This window comes from Arvicola amphibius, chromosome 6 (genome assembly GCF_903992535.2).
Source record: "Arvicola amphibius chromosome 6, mArvAmp1.2, whole genome shotgun sequence".
Classification (NCBI taxonomy): Eukaryota; Metazoa; Chordata; class Mammalia; order Rodentia; family Cricetidae; genus Arvicola; species Arvicola amphibius.
Genome location: NC_052052.2, coordinates 151,871,839 through 151,892,366, shown reverse-complemented (window position 1 = coordinate 151,892,366; position 20,528 = coordinate 151,871,839). Strand labels below are relative to the sequence as shown.

General features: G+C 41.4%; 1 protein-coding gene across 2 annotated transcripts in view; it reads right to left on the bottom strand.

Moving 5' to 3' along the window:
- The window catches only part of Ddx46 (DEAD-box helicase 46), a 45,557-nt gene that overhangs the window by 3,142 nt on the left and 21,887 nt on the right, over positions 1-20,528 (bottom strand). Inside the window, exons 12-21 of one of the 2 annotated variants that reach the window (XM_038333397.1) lie at positions 18,471-18,549; positions 16,766-16,848; positions 12,036-12,200; positions 11,202-11,364; positions 10,012-10,205; positions 5,230-5,367; positions 4,695-4,844; positions 2,668-2,844; positions 1,217-1,435; positions 188-332 (exon numbers count right to left, since the gene is read on the bottom strand). In XM_038333397.1, the coding sequence (XP_038189325.1) occupies positions 188-332; positions 1,217-1,435; positions 2,668-2,844; positions 4,695-4,844; positions 5,230-5,367; positions 10,012-10,205; positions 11,202-11,364; positions 12,036-12,200; positions 16,766-16,848; positions 18,471-18,549 (1,513 nt within the window). The remainder of the gene's footprint in view (positions 1-187; positions 333-1,216; positions 1,436-2,667; positions 2,845-4,694; positions 4,845-5,229; positions 5,368-10,011; positions 10,206-11,201; positions 11,365-12,035; positions 12,201-16,765; positions 16,849-18,470; positions 18,550-20,528) is intronic. The other variant, XM_038333398.1, reaches the window with a different exon arrangement.

Here is a 20,528-nt window from a genome sequence, read left to right as displayed (position 1 = left end):
TCTGTCAGCTTTAAATGTGTACAACCGTATTCTGAACTCCTAAGACCTCAAGTGACACATGGTCACAGATTTCTTAGAGGTGTCCCTATTTTCAGTTCTTTCCTACTATCAACTTCACACTGACTCATGTTACACCTACACCAACCCTGATCTGACTCAGGTGTCACACAAAAGCAACGGTACATACTTTCAATCGCCAAGTAAATTTTCCGCTCTCCTTCCTTGGGCTCTTTGCCAGGAGGGAAGTAGGTGCCTCTGATCGTGATGGCGGCTTCCGAGTACTCACTGATTCTCTGCAGGGCTTCCTTAGAGGTGACTTTCCACCTCGCCGTCTAAAAAAACAGGTTTGGAGACTCAAATCACAACAAATCATAACACAAGAGTCTGAGTTAAGGGCAGGTGAGATAGGTGCTCAGTGGATAAGGGTCCCGCTACCCAGGCTGACGACCTGAGTTCAACCCCTGAACCTGCCTGGTGGAAGGAGAAAACCAACTCCTGCAAGCTGTCCTCTGACTGACACGCCCATCCTGATCCCTGTCCTCCTCCCAACTCCCAATACATAATATCACACAATTAATCTAAAATTCTGGGCTGAAAAATAATAGATTCACTAGGCAGTGGTGGTGCATGCCTTTAACCCCAGCACTGGGAAGCAGAGGCAGGAGGATCTCTGTGAGTTTGAGGCCAGCCTGGGCTACAGAGTTCCAAGACAGCTAGGACTGACTACACAGAGAAACCATGTCTCAAAACAAAAACGAAAAGGAAAAAAAAGGAAGGAAGGAAAGAAAAAAAGAGAACAGATCACAGATTCACTATTACTCTCCCCTATATAGGTAAAAGTCAGGCATTTAACGTTCACTTAGAAACAATTCTGTCTCAGGGGCTGGAGGTCCAGATCAGCACGGAAGTATTGTCTGTGTGTATAAAGTCCTAGGTTCTCCTCTAGTGCAGGAAAAAATAAGCAGAGACAGGACTGGAGGTGTGCACTTGTCAACCCAGCACCTGTGAGGTAGGAGGGTCAGGCCCTACCTCAAAAAAAAAAAAAAAAAAAAAAAAAAAAAAAAAAAAAAAAGAAAAAAAAAAGAGAAAGAAAAAAAAGGAAAGAAATGAACTAAGAACAATAGAGCCAATAGTTCATGTGTTTTAAGGAAAGGGTTCTGTTCTGAAAGAAGCATTTCTACTTCACAATATAAAAACCTTTATATTTGTTACTTGCCTGTGGGAAGTCATTAATTTCTAACTCTTCCTCATATCTCTTGAAAGATTCGCTCTGCCCACCCTCCTGCCTCTCCTCTTCCTGTTTCTCCAAAGGCACGTAATTGAGCTTGGCATTGATCTTTTCAGCAAGCTGTTCTGCAATGGTTTTTGCCGACACCGTGGGAGCCAGAATGGTGCCCCCTCTGAGAATGGCATTGGTGGCCTGCTGCATCACATCCTGCGGTTTAAGAAGACCTCCAGTTAAACCTCAGCTGCAGAAGAGAGGGCCAAGGACCTCACCATAAATGATTCTCCCCAAAGCCACTAATTCCACTTAATAAACAGAAAGTACCTTTCTAAAGCAATCCCTCACACAGTGTGAGTGCATAACTGATACTGTCATTTTCCTCTCATGCTGATGAGAAAACTGAGGGACAGTCAGTGGCCTACCATGTATCACTGTAGACAATGTAGACACAGAGCATTAGCTAAGGCGCAGTATGTAGAACATAACACGGTTTTTCTAAAATCGTATACCTTGTGACTAGCGGCATTTCTACTTTGTTACAATGCCTGTGTGGCCATCATCACAGAGCTTTCCCCTACCCACAATGAACCATCCAAAAACGCAATAACTTATCATTCTTTGGGCATGCTATAAAAATTCTGTTTTGCTGGGCGGTGGTGGTGCACATCTTTAATCCCAGCACTTGGGAGGCATAGGCAGGTGGATCTCTGTGAGTTCAAAGCCAGCCTTATCTACAGAGCGAGTTCCAGGACACACTCCAAAGCCACAGAGAAACCCTGTCTCAAAAAATCAAAGCCAAAAAAAAAAAAAAAAAATCAAAACTTTCTGTTTTATTTGGTAGTAAGCAGTGCCCAGCGCAATGGCTCACTCCTATAATCTCAGGAGCAGGAAAGGAAAAACTGTCAGCTCTGGGTTGGCTGAGAATACAGACCGTGTGTCTAAAACACACAACCTCAGCTGGGCGTGGTACCGCACACCTTTAGTCCAGGCACTCGGTAGGCAGAGACAGGCGGATCTTTGTGAATTGGAGGCCAGCCTGATCTACATAGTGAGTTCCTGGACAGCTTACACAGAGAAACCCTGTCTCAAAAAAGCAAAAAACAAAAAAAAGCTCAACATCAGGTCACCAAAGAAAAAAAGTTTCAGATTATGGAGCATTCTGGATCAGGATGCTCATCTACTCTCTTATGAGCTGTCCACAACTCATATGCCTTATGGGTTCTACAAGAGGCACACACAGAGAGGGGACCCACACTGAAAAGTGGGGTCTGAGGCATGTGGGGCACACTTGTCATCCTGGCACATGGGAAGCAGAGCTAGAAGGACCCAAAAACCCTGCTTTTTTAAAAACGAAAGACACTTTCTACTTTGAACCATTACTCTAACGATTCTCCTGTCATAGCAACAGGAGCAATGACTAAGACGCGGAACAAATTACTTAATACCTGAGACTCGATGCCTAGGTTCTTCTGAGCGTTGATTCTGAGAGCCAGCCTCTTGGCAATCTCTAGCTTCTCAGCGTTGCCTGCGGTTGGGGCAGGCACACTAGATGTGCCAGGTGCAGCCATGTCTTTTACTCTCTTCTTTGAATTAAACATGCTCTCAATCTGTTCATCAATCTAAAACAGGAGAAAACGAAGAATTAGTAAATACTGGGTTAGAAATATTAATTTAGTTGCACCTACACAAAAAGAAATGTTTCCAGGAAAGGTTAGAATTAGTTAAATTTACATAAATTCAAATACCTGAATCAAAAGAAAAACAAACTAGCTCTTCATTAACTTTTCTTTCAAAAATTTATTGTCTGTGATAGAAAAATTAAAAAAAAAAGACAAAATCAAAAACAAAGAATCTGCCATACTATAAGATTGCCGTAATCAGACTTCTGAGAGGCAACAAAAAAAAAAAAAAGAAAGAAAGAAAGAAAAAGAAATCCATCCTCATCTTGTCAATGAAGAAATACAGGCTCTCAAGTCAGAGCAGCACAAATGGCGACTGAACTGTTCCAGGGCTCAGGCACTAAGCCCAAACTGTTCTATAATGATAGCAGGTGAAAGGGCTGTCACTCAAAGCCCATGAGTCTCAGGAGGAATGATGCAGGACTTTCACCTCTAACTCCTAAAATGAGGATTTTTCTTTTTCTTTTGAGACAGGCTGTCATGTAGCTCAGTCAGATAAACCCACTGAATAGCTGAGGATCACCCTCAATACTTTTTAAAAAAAAATTTATTCATTTTTTTTGACGTGTGTTTTGCCTGCTTGTTTGTGTGTATATATATATATATATATATATATATATATATATATATATATATATATATATGTACCATGTATATGCTTGGTGTCTGAGGAGGCCAGAAGGGGACTTTGATTCCCACTAGGGGAAGCTTGTTGGACTTAAATTAATTTAGAAAGCATTTCTAATGAAATGGTCTCAATTTAGTTTCTTTTTATAAAACATATTTTTTCCTTTATGGAGTTAGAGCCAAATAGTTTTTATGGTGAGGGTGTTTGCAACTGTGCATTTAACTGAGTGATGTTGTTTTAAATTAAACAGCACACATGCTTTTAAAAATCTCAGTAAAGAAGCCGGCGGTGGTGGCACAGTCTTTAACCCCAACACTCAGGAGGCAGAGGCAGGCAGGTCTCTCAGTTCGAGGCCAGCCTGGTCTACACAATAAGTTCTAGGACAATCAGGGCTACACAAAAAAACCTTGCCTCAAAACAAACAAACAAACAAAAGAAAATCACATTTGTGTATTTTATGTACATGTGTCATGTGTATAACATGGTTTTTTAAATTATGGGTAACATTCCTCTTGAAAGTAGGGTAGATCTAATGACTTGATCAATATCATTTTTTGTTTTTGACTTTTCCTTTTTGAAACAGGGTCTCACTATGTAGCCCTGGCTAGCCTGCAACTTACTATGTATACCACAGCACCACAAAATTCAAAGGGATCCTTCTGACGCCCGAGTGCTAAGTATGCTACCACGCCCAGCTCTAACCTGCTAACTTGAGTTTACTCAAAACAAGGTAAACATACAACCGAGCAGCAACTCTACTTTATTCTAAGCTAGTGTGCTGCACCAGAAAGAAACGGCCAGCGGCTGACAGGAAACCTGCCCTGTCTGTGTTCAGTCCTGGACCAATACTCTCAACAGCCTGGTCAGGCTAAACCTACTTACAAGACCACGTCTCAACAGAGGTCATCTGTGGTCATATGAAAAAGTCTGCTGTGCTGCCCAGGGTCACTTCTTGTACTCTGGGGTCACTGCTCCTGCCACAGGCCTCTGAGCAGCTGGCAAAGTCACAGACTACCACGTCCAGCTTGGAATAATTTACTATGATGAGTAAAAAAGCTCCTCCTATGAACAAGCACACTGGAAACTTCAAGAGGCTCCCTTGCCTACTTCTCAACGTTCACAAACCACTCCACAGCACACATGCAGAGACCGCAATACTTACATCGACTGCAGCATCTTCATCATCTGAATCTTGCAGGCCAAGAGCAGCTTTCTGTAACTTCTTCCTCTCGTTGGCTAACGCCTGTTCTGTTTCATCAAACTTGAATCCCTTGCCAGAGAAACCACTACTCTTTTTAATTATTTTTCCTTCCTTTTAAAGAAAAGTTAACAAAGATAATTTTTAGAGTAAAAACTATTAAGTATTTTCAAAGTAGAATATAGCAACTTAACAAAAAACAGGACAAAGTTTAAGCAAAAGAGGAGATTCTAGTTTCAGTATTTTCCCTTCTAAAAATGTAAGTGGCTGGATGTGCACCCTTAATATGAGCACTCGTGAGGCAGAAGCAGATAAATCTGAGAGTTTGAGGCCAGCTTGGTCTATATACCAAGTACCAGGACAGCCAGAGCTACATAAAAATACCCTGAAAAAAAGAAAAAAAAAAAAAAGAAAGAAAGAAAAAAGAAAAAAGCTAAGATATAAGTGAACACAGTTACCAGTCACGTCAATGACTCATATAAGGAAGTTTAAGACTCACTGCTTTCTGCTGATCTTTGAAGTCACTCCAGAGCTTTTCCAGGTCAGGAGGCACTGCCGTCCCTGACAATTCAAGAGCTTTAATTATGTCACCAGCATAGCGAGCTTGATCTTCTGTGATGAAAGTGTAGGCATAGCCCTAATGAAAATGAGGAAACAGAATTAAACAAGATGATTCAAAATCAACACAAAAACCCAGCACCTTAGTTGTAAACCAGTAACAAACCCACTGACAAGATGATGAGGAATACCTCATTCACAGATCTCAAAAAAAAAAAAAAAAAAAAAAAAAGGTCTAGAAATAAGCCTAACCAAAAAGGCAAAGATTTCTACATGGAACATTAAAACTCTGAAGAAGTGTTCTGTTGGTAGGGTGCTTGCCCAGCATGCACAAACCCTGGGTTCCATCCCACCACACAGGTGGAGGCAGCTACACAATCAATTCTAGGCACACCTAAGGTATGAGACCCTGTCTCCAAAAAGAAGAAACTGAAGACAATACAAGAAGGAAAGACCTGTCAGGAAGGATTAATAAAGTGAGATTGCCATATTATTGAGATATGATAAACAGACTCAATATAATTCCCAGAAAATTGCAATGACATTCATTATTGAACTAGGAAAAACAATCCTAAAATTCACATGGAAACACAGAGGATGGCAAGCATCCAAAGCAATACTAAGGAGAACAATTATTTAGATATCATAATTCTATCTTTAGTTCAATATACATTTTTTAACACCATAAACTGCGCTTTGTAAACAGCCAGCGGACACTGGGGAGGCAGAGGCAGAGGTGCGGTCCCTAGCTCAGACCATCCTCTCCGCATCCTCTCTACTCCAGACTCTTGGTAAGGACCAGCCACAGTGGCCTCTGCTGGACGAGACTGACCTTCAGCCTCTGTCTCACTGCTCTCTTCCCACTCCTAGGCTTGCACACACTAGTTTTTTACTTGGGTTCTGGTAACTGAGTTCAAGTCCACAATGACAAGAGTCATCTCCCAGCTCAGCATTCTTGGCAGGGAAAGACAAGTTAAAACTACACTGATACTCCACTTCATCCCAGGCAAAATGGCTAACAAGAAGACAATGACACCGGCAGTGGTAGCCACACCTTTAATCCCCGGTTAAGTGAAATGAGACAGACTTCAAAGATCAAATACCACATGTGGACCCTAGATTTTAATTTTTTAATATGTATACGTACATCTAGGGTGCATGTAGGTTATAAAAACAGAAAGAAAGGAACGGGGTACACTTGATATGAGAGCAGAAGGGAGACTACAGAAAGAAGACGACCCACATGGTAGGAATAACACTGGGAGAGAATGAAAATAAGAACACATATTAAGCCATCATAATTTAAGAAAGATTTCTGGGATAGAGAGCTGACAGCTAAGAGAGCTGGATGCTCTGGCGGAAGACCCAGGTTTGACTCTAAGCACCCACACGGTGACTCACATCCACCTGTGACTCCAGGTCTAGAGCATCCAAAGCTTGTTCTGACTTCTGCGTGCACCAAGCTCACACGTGGTACCACACAGACATGTCGTGGGATATCTGCACACTGTGTGAAGGTGTATTGCTGTGATTGGTCTAATAGAAAGCTGAAACAGCCAATAGGTAGGTAGGAGGTATAGGTGGGACATCTGGGCTGAGAGAGGAAGGATGAGAAGGAACCTAAGCTATTTCTACCTGAGGAAGATGCCAGGAGAATGGGAGAGGAAACAAGAGGGACAGATGGAAGAGAGCTAACGCCACATGGCAGGATATAGATTAACAGAAATGGGTTAATTTAAGTTATAAAAAACAGGTAGGAACAAGCCTAAACTATAGGCCAAGCTTCTTCTGACCTCCACAGGAAGTGCATGCATGTCTGTGCACCACATAGATGCACCTCCTCAGAAGAGGACATTGGAGCCCTTGGAACTGGAGTTAACAGACAGTTGTGAGTGACCACGGGTCCTCATGAGCAGTCAGTGCTCTTAACCGCTGAGTCATCAGTCTAGCCTCTTTTAATTTGTTTATTTGTTGTTTTTTAAGACAGTCTCACACTATCCAATACAGGCCTTCAACTAATGGCAAACCTCCTGCCTTAGCTTTCCAAGTGCTAGGATTATGTGCATGAATCCCAATGCTCAGCTTTAGCATGTTACTTCTGGGAATATATATATATCTCCTGCCATTTTTGGTTTATCTTCTGAGCCAGAGTCTAGTTCTGTAGCTCAATGTAGTTGAGTGCCGTCTCTGCTTCCTAAGTGCTGGTGTTAGAGAAATGCACCTTCAAGCTCTGTTCATGTTTTCAGAATACAAAGTGCATGTTTGCATTTGATTATGTACACAAACACATTCTTTACATAATTATGTATTTCTGAAACTATTTTGCAAAAACGAAATCAGTTGTATCATCTTCCTGGGAGTCTGGAAAGTAAGCACTCAGATGCCCCAGCTACTCTTCAGTCTAGGTAAGAGGAAGACAGGGCAGGAAAGAGGACAAACCATCGGGTTATCATCTTCACATACATTCTAACCTAATTTCAGGAGTCGCCACTTGCTGTCCAGGCTCTGCAGCTATGCCTCCCATGAGCTGACAATCCCATTTTATATGGTTATAAACACGCATGTGCAAATAGAAAATAGGGTATGTTGAGAGAGTATATGCGGCCCCTAAAACATACTCACTACTCCTAATCTTAAAAAAAAATATTCATTCATTTTATGTGTATGTGTTTTTGAGGTATGCCTGTGTGCCACATGTGTGCAGGAACCCATAGAAGACAGAGGACCCAGGTTCCCCTGACAGTTGGGATTACCATGTGGGTGCTGGAAACAAAATCTGGGCTTTAAGAGGAGCAGGTAATGTTAACCACTGAGCCATCTCTCCAGTCCCACTTCTTAACCTCTATAGGACATGCTTCCAGATTCCTTAGAATACCTCAGTTAAGGAGGTGCTTTGCTACAGAACCTAAGACACAGATTTTATTTTTTTTCGAATTTTCTCAACTATAAAATGAACCGTGCCTATTTCATTGGGATACTGAGGATGAAATCCTATATGTAAAGAACTCAGAAGTTTAGCAGAAAAAATAAGCTATCGTTGGTACTATTGTTACATCATGATGCAACATCTAAGGTTGAAAAATCAAATATATCATTATTAATATTTCTAACAACGAAATACCCTCGTGCCTTCCAAAAGAATTCTTAGGGGCAGGGAATACTGAGAAATTACTCGGTGATTAAGAGCACTCTGTGCTCTTCCAGAAGACCTGGTTTGATTTGCAGCACCAACGTGGCAGTTCACAATTGTCTTAATTCCAGTTCCAGGGGATCCAACACTGGTCTCCATAGGCAATGTATGCACAGACATATATGCAGGGAAAACATCTATACACATAAAAGTTAATTAAATAATTATTTTCTTTAGAAGGAATGACTGACTGGGCACACAGCTCAGTGATGAGACACTTGCTGTATCTCCAGCATTGCAAAATAGAAAAAACAAAAAGAACTTTTGTTGTGTGTAGTGGCACACCTACAGTTGTGGACAGACTTGACAAAGACATCATCCCCCAACTGTAGCAAGAGGTCTTAGGCCCCTTTGGCAGTTGAATATAAGATATTTACATTATGATTCATAACAGTAGCAAAAGTATAGTTATGAAGTAGCCACAGAATAGTTTATGGTTGGGGGTCATCACAACATGAGGAACTGTATTAAAGGGTAGCAGTACTAAGAATGCTGAGAACCACTGCCTTAGACTATAGAATGTCAAGTAAAGAAAACAAGCACTAAAAAGCAATGAAACATCCTGAATTATATGTAAGTGTCTCTATGCGCAGAACATGTTAGGCAAGAGCAAAATATAAACTGTTACCACTACCTACTAGAAACCACAAAGGTACCTGATAATCTTAATTCTGTAGCCCTAGCTGTCTCTATAGATCAGGCCAGCCTCAAACTCACACAGATTCGCCTGCCTCTGCCCACAAGTACTGGGATTAAAGACACGTGTCATCGCTGTCTGGCTTAATTTTGTTTTAAATATGCATGGGTGTTTGCTTTTATGTCTGTGCACCACATACACACCTGTTGCCTACCATGGCTAGAAGAGGGTATGGGGATTCCCTAGATGGTTGTGAATAGTGAGCACTGGAAACAGAACACAAGTGCTGTAGAATAAGCCTCTGTGCACTGTGGGAATATATGTTGCTATGATTAGTTTAATAAACAAGCGGTCTGGCCAACAGCTGAACAGGATGTTAGGTGGGAAAGGCAAGCGGAGAACGACTGGAAGAGGAAGGAGGAGTCAAAGGAGGCGCCAGGAAGATGACAAACAGGCTGGTCCCACAGAATGGGACAGAGGTAAACCATGAGCCTTGGGCAGCACACTGATTAATAGAAACGGGTTACATGTAAGATCTAGTCAGTAACAAGCCTGGCTATTGGCCAAGCATTTATAATTTATATTAAGTCTCCGAGGCAGTTATTTGGGAAGCAGCTGCCAGTCAGTCAGGAGCAGGAGGCTGGGACAGGAAACTCTGCCAGCGCACAGGACCTCCGCAAAAAGGAGCCGTGTTCTCAACTGAAGCACAACCTCTCCAGCCCCATAACTGCTCATTTTAACAATATGGAGACATAAATATATATGTGATTAGCAACATCCAGTCAATGTTCAGCTATTTAAAGACTTTCAAAATAACATCATAATGTTACTCTGCTATCTATTCCTGAAACTAAACACCTGTGCTGTGGTAAAGCCATGACTGTAAAGACTTTTACTTTGTTGCCTGCCCTTCCAGTCCGTCCAGCTCTGTGCACATAATCTTCATAATGGTTGGGACAGCTGTAATTTACTACAAGAATCAGATGTTTCACATCTAGACCTCGAGCAGCAACTGACGTGGCTACGAGAAGTTTGCAGGTTCCATTCTTAAAGTCATTTATGATGCTGTCCCTGTCGTATTGATCAATACCTGCAAATAAATTAAGAGACAAACAGAAAAACATGTTGAAATTTTCCATTTCTACTAAGAAAGTCCTAAACACAGAAATAAAAAAACAGACTCAGGGCTGATGGCTCAGAAATCTGAGTTCAATTCCCAGCTACCACACCCTCTTCTATCATGCAGGCAAACATGTAGAAAAAACACTGCATACATAATAAATAAATCTTTAAAAATATATCAATTTGATGATTTCTTAAAAACTTAAAGTCTGAGTTCTGGTTCTAGCAACTCCATTACTCAGAGGAACTAAGAGCTGTTAAGATGAATATATACCATAGTCACATCATACACAAGAGTCTAATAATAAAACCAACCAGGTCTCTATCAACAAGGGAATCAAAAGAAGATAATAAATTTACACAAAGGGATGTATTATCCAGCTTTTAGAAGAAAATCTAATAGATGTTAAAATATGAATCATAAAATCATGACTGGGTGAACCAGAACAAACACAAAAGGATATGAAATGTATTAATTCCCAATATATAATACAAAGGATAAGAAATTCATAAAGGGATAAGATAGTACGGAAGTATCAAAGTTATAAAGGACAGGTGAAAGGAAGACATAGAGAATAACTGCTTAACCCGTAGTCTTCATGTGGATGATGAAAAGTTCTAGGTACAAGGAGGCAGGGAGAAGCTTCACAGGGAAACAGTGCTTGCTTGCTATGCAAAAATGAAGACCAACATTCAAATCTCTAATAGCCATGTAAACAGTCTCCTCATACCTCTGACCCTACTAGCACTGGATCACGGAGAGAGGCAGATTCTGACAGCTCGGACAGTGAGGCACTATCTCAAGGCAATTACATGAAGAGCAATAGATTGCAGCCCGCACTACATGAAGTTGGAATTTTGTCAAACGCCTGTCAGATTTCTTCTACCCACATTACAGGAAACAAAGCAGGTACTATTCAGAGCACAAGACAATTGTTGGCAAGTTAAGTTAAGCAAATGTTACCGCCGTGAAGAGACATGCAGGGGTAAGATGCTCTCATCAAGTCCTTCAGGAGACCATCGGCATGCTCCTGCTTGTCCACAAATATAATGACAGATCCCGACTCCTGATAATGGCCTAAAAGCTCGAGTAATTTCAAGAATTTCTTTTCTTCTTCAATCACAATCTGAAAACAACACGTTGTAGCAAGTTAATGTAAAAAACACAAATGTGTCTTAAAACAAAAATGTTTAATCTGTATTGAATGAGGAGAAAATAATAGCTTCCTAGACCTTAAATTGGCTAAGCAAATGCGGACTTTGAACTGGTAGAGTTGTAACTGTGGCAGCCCGTGTGGTCACTGCTCACTCTGTCCCTCAACCTCAATTCCATTAATTAAAGACAAGAAAGATGTATCCCATTTCTGTTAGCCTTCATTGCTGGTGGGGAGAACTAAAAAGACCTTTATTAAGTCAGTTCTATGTACCTGGCAACAGACTGAAGGTTATAACTGATATGTAACATTTAACTTTAGAAGTTATCTACCTATTTCACAACTATGATATAAAAAGGATCACACATTGGGGCTGGAGAGATGGCTCAGTGGTTAAAAGCATTGCCTGCTCTTCCAAAGGTCCTGAGTTCAATTCCCAGCAACCACATGGTGGCTCACAACCATCTATAATGTGGTCTGGTGCCCTCTTCTGGCCTTCAGGCATACATGCAGAAAGAATAATGTATACACATAAATAAATTAATTAACAAATAAATTAATTAATTAATTTTTAAAGAAAGGATCATACACACACACTGTCTAAACACCAGGAAAACTAACAATTTCCTGAAAACGGTACCTACCACTTGTTGTTCCACATCTGAGCAAACCACACTCCTGCCCCCAACCTGAACTTCAATGGGCTTGCTCAGGATCCTGCGGGCCAAAGCCTCCATAGCTCTAGGGAAAGTAGCTGAAAACATAACTGTCTGTCGGTCAGGACGAACATTATCCACAATGCGCATGACCTGAGAAAACAATATATGTATATATGTATAAATACAATGAGTCTCCAAAAATTTACCCATTCCTCAAATCAAGGAAAAGGAACTTTGGAGAACTACTTTAGTTACTTTAAATTCATTATATTACAAACTCTGAACTTATACCAGAATTTGTCCAGGACGGACAGGCTGAGCTAGGGCAGCAAGTGTGGTGTTATTTTGTGTTTTAACAAATAAACCTTGCCTGAAGATCGAAGGGCAGAGGCAAACGGCTACAGACCAGGCAATGGTGGCTCACACCTTTAATTCCAGTACTTGAAAGCCCCACGCCTTAATCCCAGCATTAGGGAGATGGAAACGGGAAGGGATATGGTAGGGTAGAGAGAGGAATATAAGGTAGGAGGAGACAGGAACTGAAATGCAGTCTGACGTTTGTTGGAGATGGTTGTAATCCAAGGATGCAGTCTGAGGTGCAGTCTGAAGCAGTCTGAGGAGGCAGTGTGAGGACAGGATCACCCCTTTGTTCTGAGCATTAGTCCCACTAGTGGCTGGCTGCATTGCTTCTCTGATCTCTCAGCTTTCACCTCCTAATATCTGGGTTTTTATTAAGAACAATTTAAATTCATGCTACAGGCAAGTGTAAAGTACGCACTGGAATAAACATGAGGACCCGAGTCCCAAGTCTAACACCCAGGTAGAAAGCACCCACTGAAAGGAGAAAGGCAGGTCTCTAGGGCTTACTGGTCAGCCAGTTTAGCTTCATCTGTAACCCTAGGTCCCCATGACAGGCCTTGCATCAAAAATACAAGATGTGCCATTCCAATAACCATCCTCCGCTCTCCAGACACATCTGCACACACACACATGTGTACCACAAACACACAGCAAAAAAGGAAATGAGGAGCGAGGGAGAAACCAAGCAAAGGAGGAACCTCAAAGCCTATTGTTTTATGTCAATTCAATATGTCATTCAAATTACAATAATCTTTCAGTAAGACAGTGGGATATTTAAAATACTGTATAACTGACAAGTATATTTATGGTCTCATCCTAGCATGCCTTTAATGCCAGCACTCTGGAGTCAGAGGCAGGCAGACCTCTTATGAGTTGGAAGCCAGTCTGGTCTACCTAGTGGGGAAAAAAAAAAATGAAAAATGGGGCTGGTAAAATGACTCAGCCATTACAGGCACTTGCCACCATGTCAGACAATCTGAATTCGACTCCCAGCCCCCACAAGTTGCTCTCTAACACCCACACATACAGAAATAATTATATAAATCAATGTAATTTTTTTTTTTTTTCGTTTTTCGAGACAGGGTTTCCCTGTAGTTTCTAGAGCCTGTCCTGGAACTAGCTCTTGTAGACCAGGCTGGCCTCGAACTCAGAGATCCACCTGCCTCTGCCTCCCGAGTGCTGGGATTAAAGGCGTGCGCCACCACCGCCCGGCTAAATCAATGTAATTTTAAGAAGAAAAATGACAGCCAGGGCTACACAGAGAAACCCAATCTTGAAAACACCAAAGAAAAACGGAGTGAACTTCAAAACCCTCATTTCATTTAACATTGTCGAATCCCAGCCAAACACAGAGGAAGAACACGTCCTTTAAGGAGGGCGGAGTCCCCATTTTCTGCCACTCTGCTCACCTGCCCTAAGTCTTGCCCCTCTCTGCTGCTCAGGTCTGATAATGCCTGTTGTCCCTATCACCCTCAAGTCTGCTGATTCATTCTACATGCTCAGAGCTCTTCCAGCAGTGAGAAATATGTGTTAATAAGTATATTTTTTCTTCAATAAAACTAAAAGCAGTAAGTTTTAGGAAAGAAGGAAACTCAGCAATCAGCCACCTATGAGTTTGTTTCTTTAAAACTTTATCCTCCAGAGTAAAAACTCATGTGGGGCGGGGGAGGGGGGAAGAGAACAAGAAAGTGTGTGTGTGTGTGTGCGCGCGTGTGCGCGTGTGAGCGTGTGTGTGTGTGTGTGACAGAGAAAGAGAAAGACTGCACAAGTGTTTGTGTTTGAGAGAATACATGCAGGGAAGTCAGAGGACAATCACAATTGTTGCCCCGAGCACTATTCACTGTTCTTTCCCTGGAGACAGGGTCTCTCATGAGTTTGCACAGTCTGCTTGCCAAGTCTGCTTGCCAGTGAGCCCCAGGAATCAGCTGTCTCCACTACCAAGTACCAGGTTCCAAGTGTGTCCCAGTCCTGACTCTGTGTTACATGTGCACGCTGGGAATCAAGTTCAGGCTCCTGCAAGCATTTCACTGATCCCACCATCTCCCATGCCTAAAAGTCCACTTGTATAGATATACAGAAAAGCAGAGTCTACACCTAACACCCATGTTACTAAACAACTTAGTTTAGTGAAAGATGTACATTCAATGACGTGGTTTAATTGTCAATTTTCATTTTTTATAGTGGTATATTATTTGTGTTTTATTAAATAAAACTTGCCTGAAGATCAGAGGACAAAGCAGCCACACTAGTCAGCCATACAGGCCAGAAAGTGGTGGCACATACCTTTAATCCCAGGACTCTGGAGACAGAGGGAGACGGATCTTTAAATTCAAGGCCACCCTGGGCTACAGGAGATTGAATCTGTCTAAAAGAGAGAGAGAACTCACACAAAGGTGATCCCAGCACTTGGGATGCCACACCTTTAATCCCAGCACTAGGGAGGTAGAGACAGGAGTGATATGGCCGGGCAGAGAGAGGAATATAAAGGGAAGGAGACAGGAGGTCAGTAGAGTTTGGAGTGTGGAGCCTGAGGATTCGTGGAGACAGGATCTATCTTACCCCTTCAGTCTCAAGTTTTGGTAGGGGTAAAAGGTCTCTCTAGTGGTTGGGGGCTTTACTTTTTTGATTTTCAACTTGAACCCCAATATCTGTCTCTGTGTTTTTATAATTCGTGCTACGTTCTTTTCTTTTTGTTTTTTGTTTTTGAGACAGGGTTTCTCTGTGTAGCTCTGGCTGTCCTAGAACTCACTCTGTAGACCAGGCTGACCTTGAACTCAGAGATTCGCTTGCCTCTGTCCCCCAAGTGCTGGGATTAAAAGTATGCATCACCACTGCCTGGCTCTTTATCTTCTTCAATATAGACTTCTCTTTTTCTTTCCTTCTTTCTCTCTCTCTCTTTCTTTCTCTCTCTCTCTTTCTTTCTTTCTTTCTTTCTTTTATATTCATTCATGTTTTTGCCTCAATGTACGTCTGTGTGAAGGTTTCAGATTCCCTGGAACTGATGTCACAGACAGCTGAGAGCTGCCATGTGGATGCTGGAAATCAAATCTGGAACCTCTGGAAAAACCACTAAATCACCTCTCTAGCCCATCATTAGACTTCTGCCTACACACATACTACTGCCTTCCTAATCCTATCCGAACAGAGCCATCCTAGAGGATAAATGTCATCCTAGAGTATGAACTCTCACTTTCTGAAGCTGTATTGGTCATGGTGATTTACCAACATCTAAATAGCAGCCCATGATCTGAAGCCCTACTCACCCCATGATTTTAACCAATAAAGCTCAAAAGAATCATCACTCTAATTTTCCTCTCCACGGGCTATAATAAAACTTTTCAAAAAAGGAAAAAAATAAACAACACTGGCTCAGTAGATTAAGGAACCCACCATCCAGTCTGACTGTCTGAATTCAATCCCTGGGTTCTACCAGGATTGGAAGCAAAGACCCAACCACTGCAAGTCATCATCTGACTTTCAGCCCCATACACACACACAGCCATATCCAAAATATATATATAAATACCGGGAAACACTATTGATTATGCCCCTCACTGACAAAGCAGCCCGTTTTACCTAGAAGATCCTGTTCCATTCGCTGAGACTGTAAGACTGTGACAGATTTGTGAAGAACTTGAAGTCCTCTGCTCCATGTTAACTGGACTGCATCTATTTAACTGTTCCCCAAATGGTTCATGTATTCCACAATCCTAGATTTTTAGGCCCACCTACTCATATCTCATTCACAATTCAGTTTCTAACAGGACGTTGACGGAGCACACCTTTAATCCCAGCACTGGTGAGGCAGAGGCGGGCGGATTTCTGTGAATTTGAAGCCAGCCCAGTCTATAGAAGTAGTTCTAGGACAGCCATGGCCATACAGTGAAACCCTGTCTCCCCCCCACCCCAAAAAAAATCACAAAAAGAGTTCAGTTTCTGAATCTAAATACAATGGTAGTATATGGCAGATGATGTCTCTTTGGAGGTATGGAAATAAATCAAAAGGCTAACCACTATGCTTCTGCTGTCCCTTCCAGAGCCACTCTGCTTCTTCCCAGACCACGCAGATGTCTCATTCTCACAGCCGTCACCAAATCCTCTACACTTCAAAACCTTAAGAGCCTTAGTGAGGGGCTAGAGAGCAGCTCTCAGAGAACCAAGTCCAGTTCCAGGCACCCACCGAGCACCCACATGGAACAGCGCACAATCACCTGCGACTTCAGCTCCAGGATGAGCTGACATTTCCAGCCTCTGCAGGCACCGGCATTCATGTGCACACACCACATAGGCACACATCATACACACAATTAAAGGTAGAATAAACCTTTAAAGTTACAAAGAAATGGAATTATTACCTGTGGTTCAAACCCCATGTCAAACATTCTGTCTGCTTCATCTAAAACAACATATGTCACTCTTCGGAGATTTGTGACTCGACCTAAGGTGAGAAGAAAAAAGAAAGACAAAAAACACTAACTATCAGTCACAATTCATGATGACAACCAAGAACTTTAAAAAACCATAAAGGGAACTAAAATGCCTGACTTAAGCAGAGGGGAAGGTTAGGTTTCTTTAAACAGTGAAAAGAAACTTTGGTATAAAAGTCTTAATCTAGTGGTAAGTACTTTCTGACAGTGGGTACATGAGGCCCTTTATTTTGTCAAACTCGTCTCTTGCATACCATCATAGGGCCTGAAGAACCTGTAAAATTCAGAAAACAGCCCTCTCCAAAACACATCATAAAACTAAGACTGAGATGAAGCATCGAGCCACATCAGCCATTATCTGACAGCATCACCTAGAAAAAAACATATTAGAGATTACAGCGTATGTGTGGAAAGCAGTTCCAGTGCTAACTACTTCAGAGGCAGAGAGCCTCTGCCTCTTTACAGCCTACTACCATACAGTTAGAAGTACCTTAAATGGGCATGTCAAACCATTGACAAACTGCTCAAAATCACTGGGAACAATATATTACACAAACTTTAAATAACAAATGCATTACAGATAAATACACTTTTCTATGCAAAGATATACAGTAAATTATTAATTGCTGCCACTGATTTAATAAACAGCCCTGGCTTCTTAACCAGTTAAAAACTAAAAATACAGAAAATCCTTTCTCAAAGATCAGTAAGCATTTCTATCAACTGCAGAATCAACCACCTGGCAAAAATATGTATAAAATAGTTATTAAAAGGTAAACAAAAAAAGACAAAGGAAAAAGGTAAAATTAATCAAGATGAAGTTTAATTAATATACAGTGAGAAAACACAAGGAAATATACATCAGCACTCACCCCAAACCTTCACTTGCTACACAAGCGCAAGGCCTCAAACAGCTCAGGGAGAAATAAGTTTACCCCAAGCTCAGGCAGACACTAGTACAAACATGCACTCCTCGGTTCCAACACTCAGTTACAATAGTCTCAACGCTGCAATGGAAACCTCTAACCAGCTGTTTCTTCAAAAACTAAATATACAGTGTTCACACTAACATCTCCAGCCGCCAAGAGTCTCACAAGGTTGGAAAGAGCATTAAGTCACCTACCTTTGACGGTTACCATCTCGGAAGCCCAGGTCTATAAATCCTCAGGGCCTTTCTCCACAGAAGTTAAATAATGTCAACAGTTTAGTATCAGTTTTGATAGGGAATATTTTAACAAAACATAACATTTGATCTAAAAACATGCAGTATTTATAAAAGACACGTTTCTTGAAGCTGCAATAACTTAATTTGTCTATTATAAAATACTAACTCCTGTGGAGAATTTTATAATAAAGACTATGACGTCACCCTTTTAAAAAGCAAAGATAAGCCAAAAAAGGTCAAGTTAAATGCTATAAGATACTGCAAAGTTAGCTGTGAAAAGAAACTGAACTGCCAAAACTTAACTAATACTTTCAACAATAATATTCACACTTTAAGATATTACAGCTTTAAGAAGAAACATAGAAACCACTTGTTGGTTTCCAACATCTGTTTTAACAAAAATGTGCCAAGTTTAAAAAGGAAAAGAAAACAAAACAAATTAAAAAAATAAAAATACCTGTGACTTACCACTGTTAGCTGCTAACATGTCAATCATCCGACCAGGTGTGCAAACAATAATCTCAGCACCTCTTTTCAGCTCAGCGATCTAATGAAACAGGAGGAAATTTCATAGTATAGTCATCAGGAGTTCTCCAACAGATGTGAAAACAGCAGCTGACCCACTCATGGCTCTACCAGGTAAGACAAAGTCTGAGTACAAGATTGGAGGGTGGCATGTGGCCCTCGGGCTGCCAGCGTGCTGAAGGACAAGGAGCAGCAGGATGACAACGGGGGCCAGAAATTTGAAACTAATGAAACTCAAGAATTTCCCAAATTTTAATTTGCAACTATTTCTCAAAAACCAAGAACAGGAGCTCAAAATAAACAATAAAATACATATTCTAACACAGAGATCAATGCTTTCCAAATTTAGGAAACCATGACATAAATCTTCTAAGCCATACCAGCAGATTTACCAACAGAAAACACAGTAACAGCGCACGGGACTTGGGAAGTTCTGCTTGAGCTCTACACAAACACACATGGATGCGCCAGGTTATACTGAATGCATGCACTGGTCATTCTCTTTCCTTCTGCCCTTTATTTTGTGTGTATGAGTGTTTTGCCTGCAAGAACGTCTATGCATCCCGTACATACAATGCCAGCAGAGGCCAGAAGAGGGCACTGGCTCTTCCTGAAATTGGAGTTACTGGTGGTTTTGAGTTACCTTGGGGCACTGGTAATCAAACCCAAGTCCTTTAGAAGAGCAGACAGTGCTCTTAACCACTGAACGGATCTCTCCAGCCTTAAAGCAATTGCAACTCTGGGATGTTGGTTGGCCTGAAAGTCATCGACTATAAGCACAGGTACCAGCAAGAGTGGCAAATGTTCCAGATGACATACTGCTTCCCATATGTGTTTTAGGTATTTAAGAAAGTATATTCTAGGGCTAGCAGTATGTGCTATGGTAAAGGTGCTTGCTGCCAGGATGACAACTTAGGTTCATTGCCCAGGATCTCACATGGTAAAAGAAGATAACCGACTGACTCCTATCCATCTTCTGACTATACCCCAAGTGTTGCCACATGTGCACGTGGGCAAGTACATAAGCAAACTCAAACACATACATGACGTGCACGTGTACACACACGCATACATGTGAACACAAACACAAGTATAGGGGCTGGAGAAATGGCTCAGTGGTTAAGAGCACTGACTGCTCTTCCAGAGGACCCGGGTTCAATTACCAGCACCCACATGGCAGCTCACAACTGTCTGAAAATCCAGTTACAGGGGATCTGACACCTTCACACCAATGCACATAAAATAAAGATAAATAAATCATAAAAATAAAAAACAAACACAAGTATAATTATAAAATATAAACAACAAAAAAAGGAAACAATGTAATGGTTCCTTCCCAATAGAACTAAGGCTGACAGGGCCAACACGGTCACTCACACCCTGACTATTGTCAATGTTTTAACTTTTCTGTTTCTTCTACTACAGAGCCCTGAGATGCTTCTCTGATCTCAAAACTAAGGTAAGCCTGGCAGCATCATCTTTGCCTGCCTGTCTGGTGGAAACCTAAAGCCCCTGTGGCAAAAGCTCAACCCATTCTCACTGCAAAGGCTCTAAGATGTATTTTGTTTTCTTGCCAGATGTGGTGACACAGGCCTGTAAGTAAGCCCAGCACTTGGAAGATAGGAAAAGAAAGATCCATCTGGAAATATCAAGGTCATCCTTGGCTATATACCAAGTTCAGAGCCATCCTGGGCTGAGATCTGTCACAAACAAATACACACATTTGTTTTATAGCAGGGCAGTGGTGGAACCTTTAATCCCAGCACTTGGAAGGCAGAAGCAGGTGGATTTCTCTAAGTTCAAGTCCAACCTGGTAAGTTCCAAGACAGCCAGGGTTTTCTCAGAGAAACCCTGCCTCAAAAAATCAAAAGAAAAAAAATTATAAATGTATTTCTTACTACAGGCTGTATGGTCAAATAAACTGGCAAAAATGAATAGTTCAAATATTTAAAATAGTAAAAAAGCAAAAAATTCCCAAGGCATGTTCATACAATACTAGCT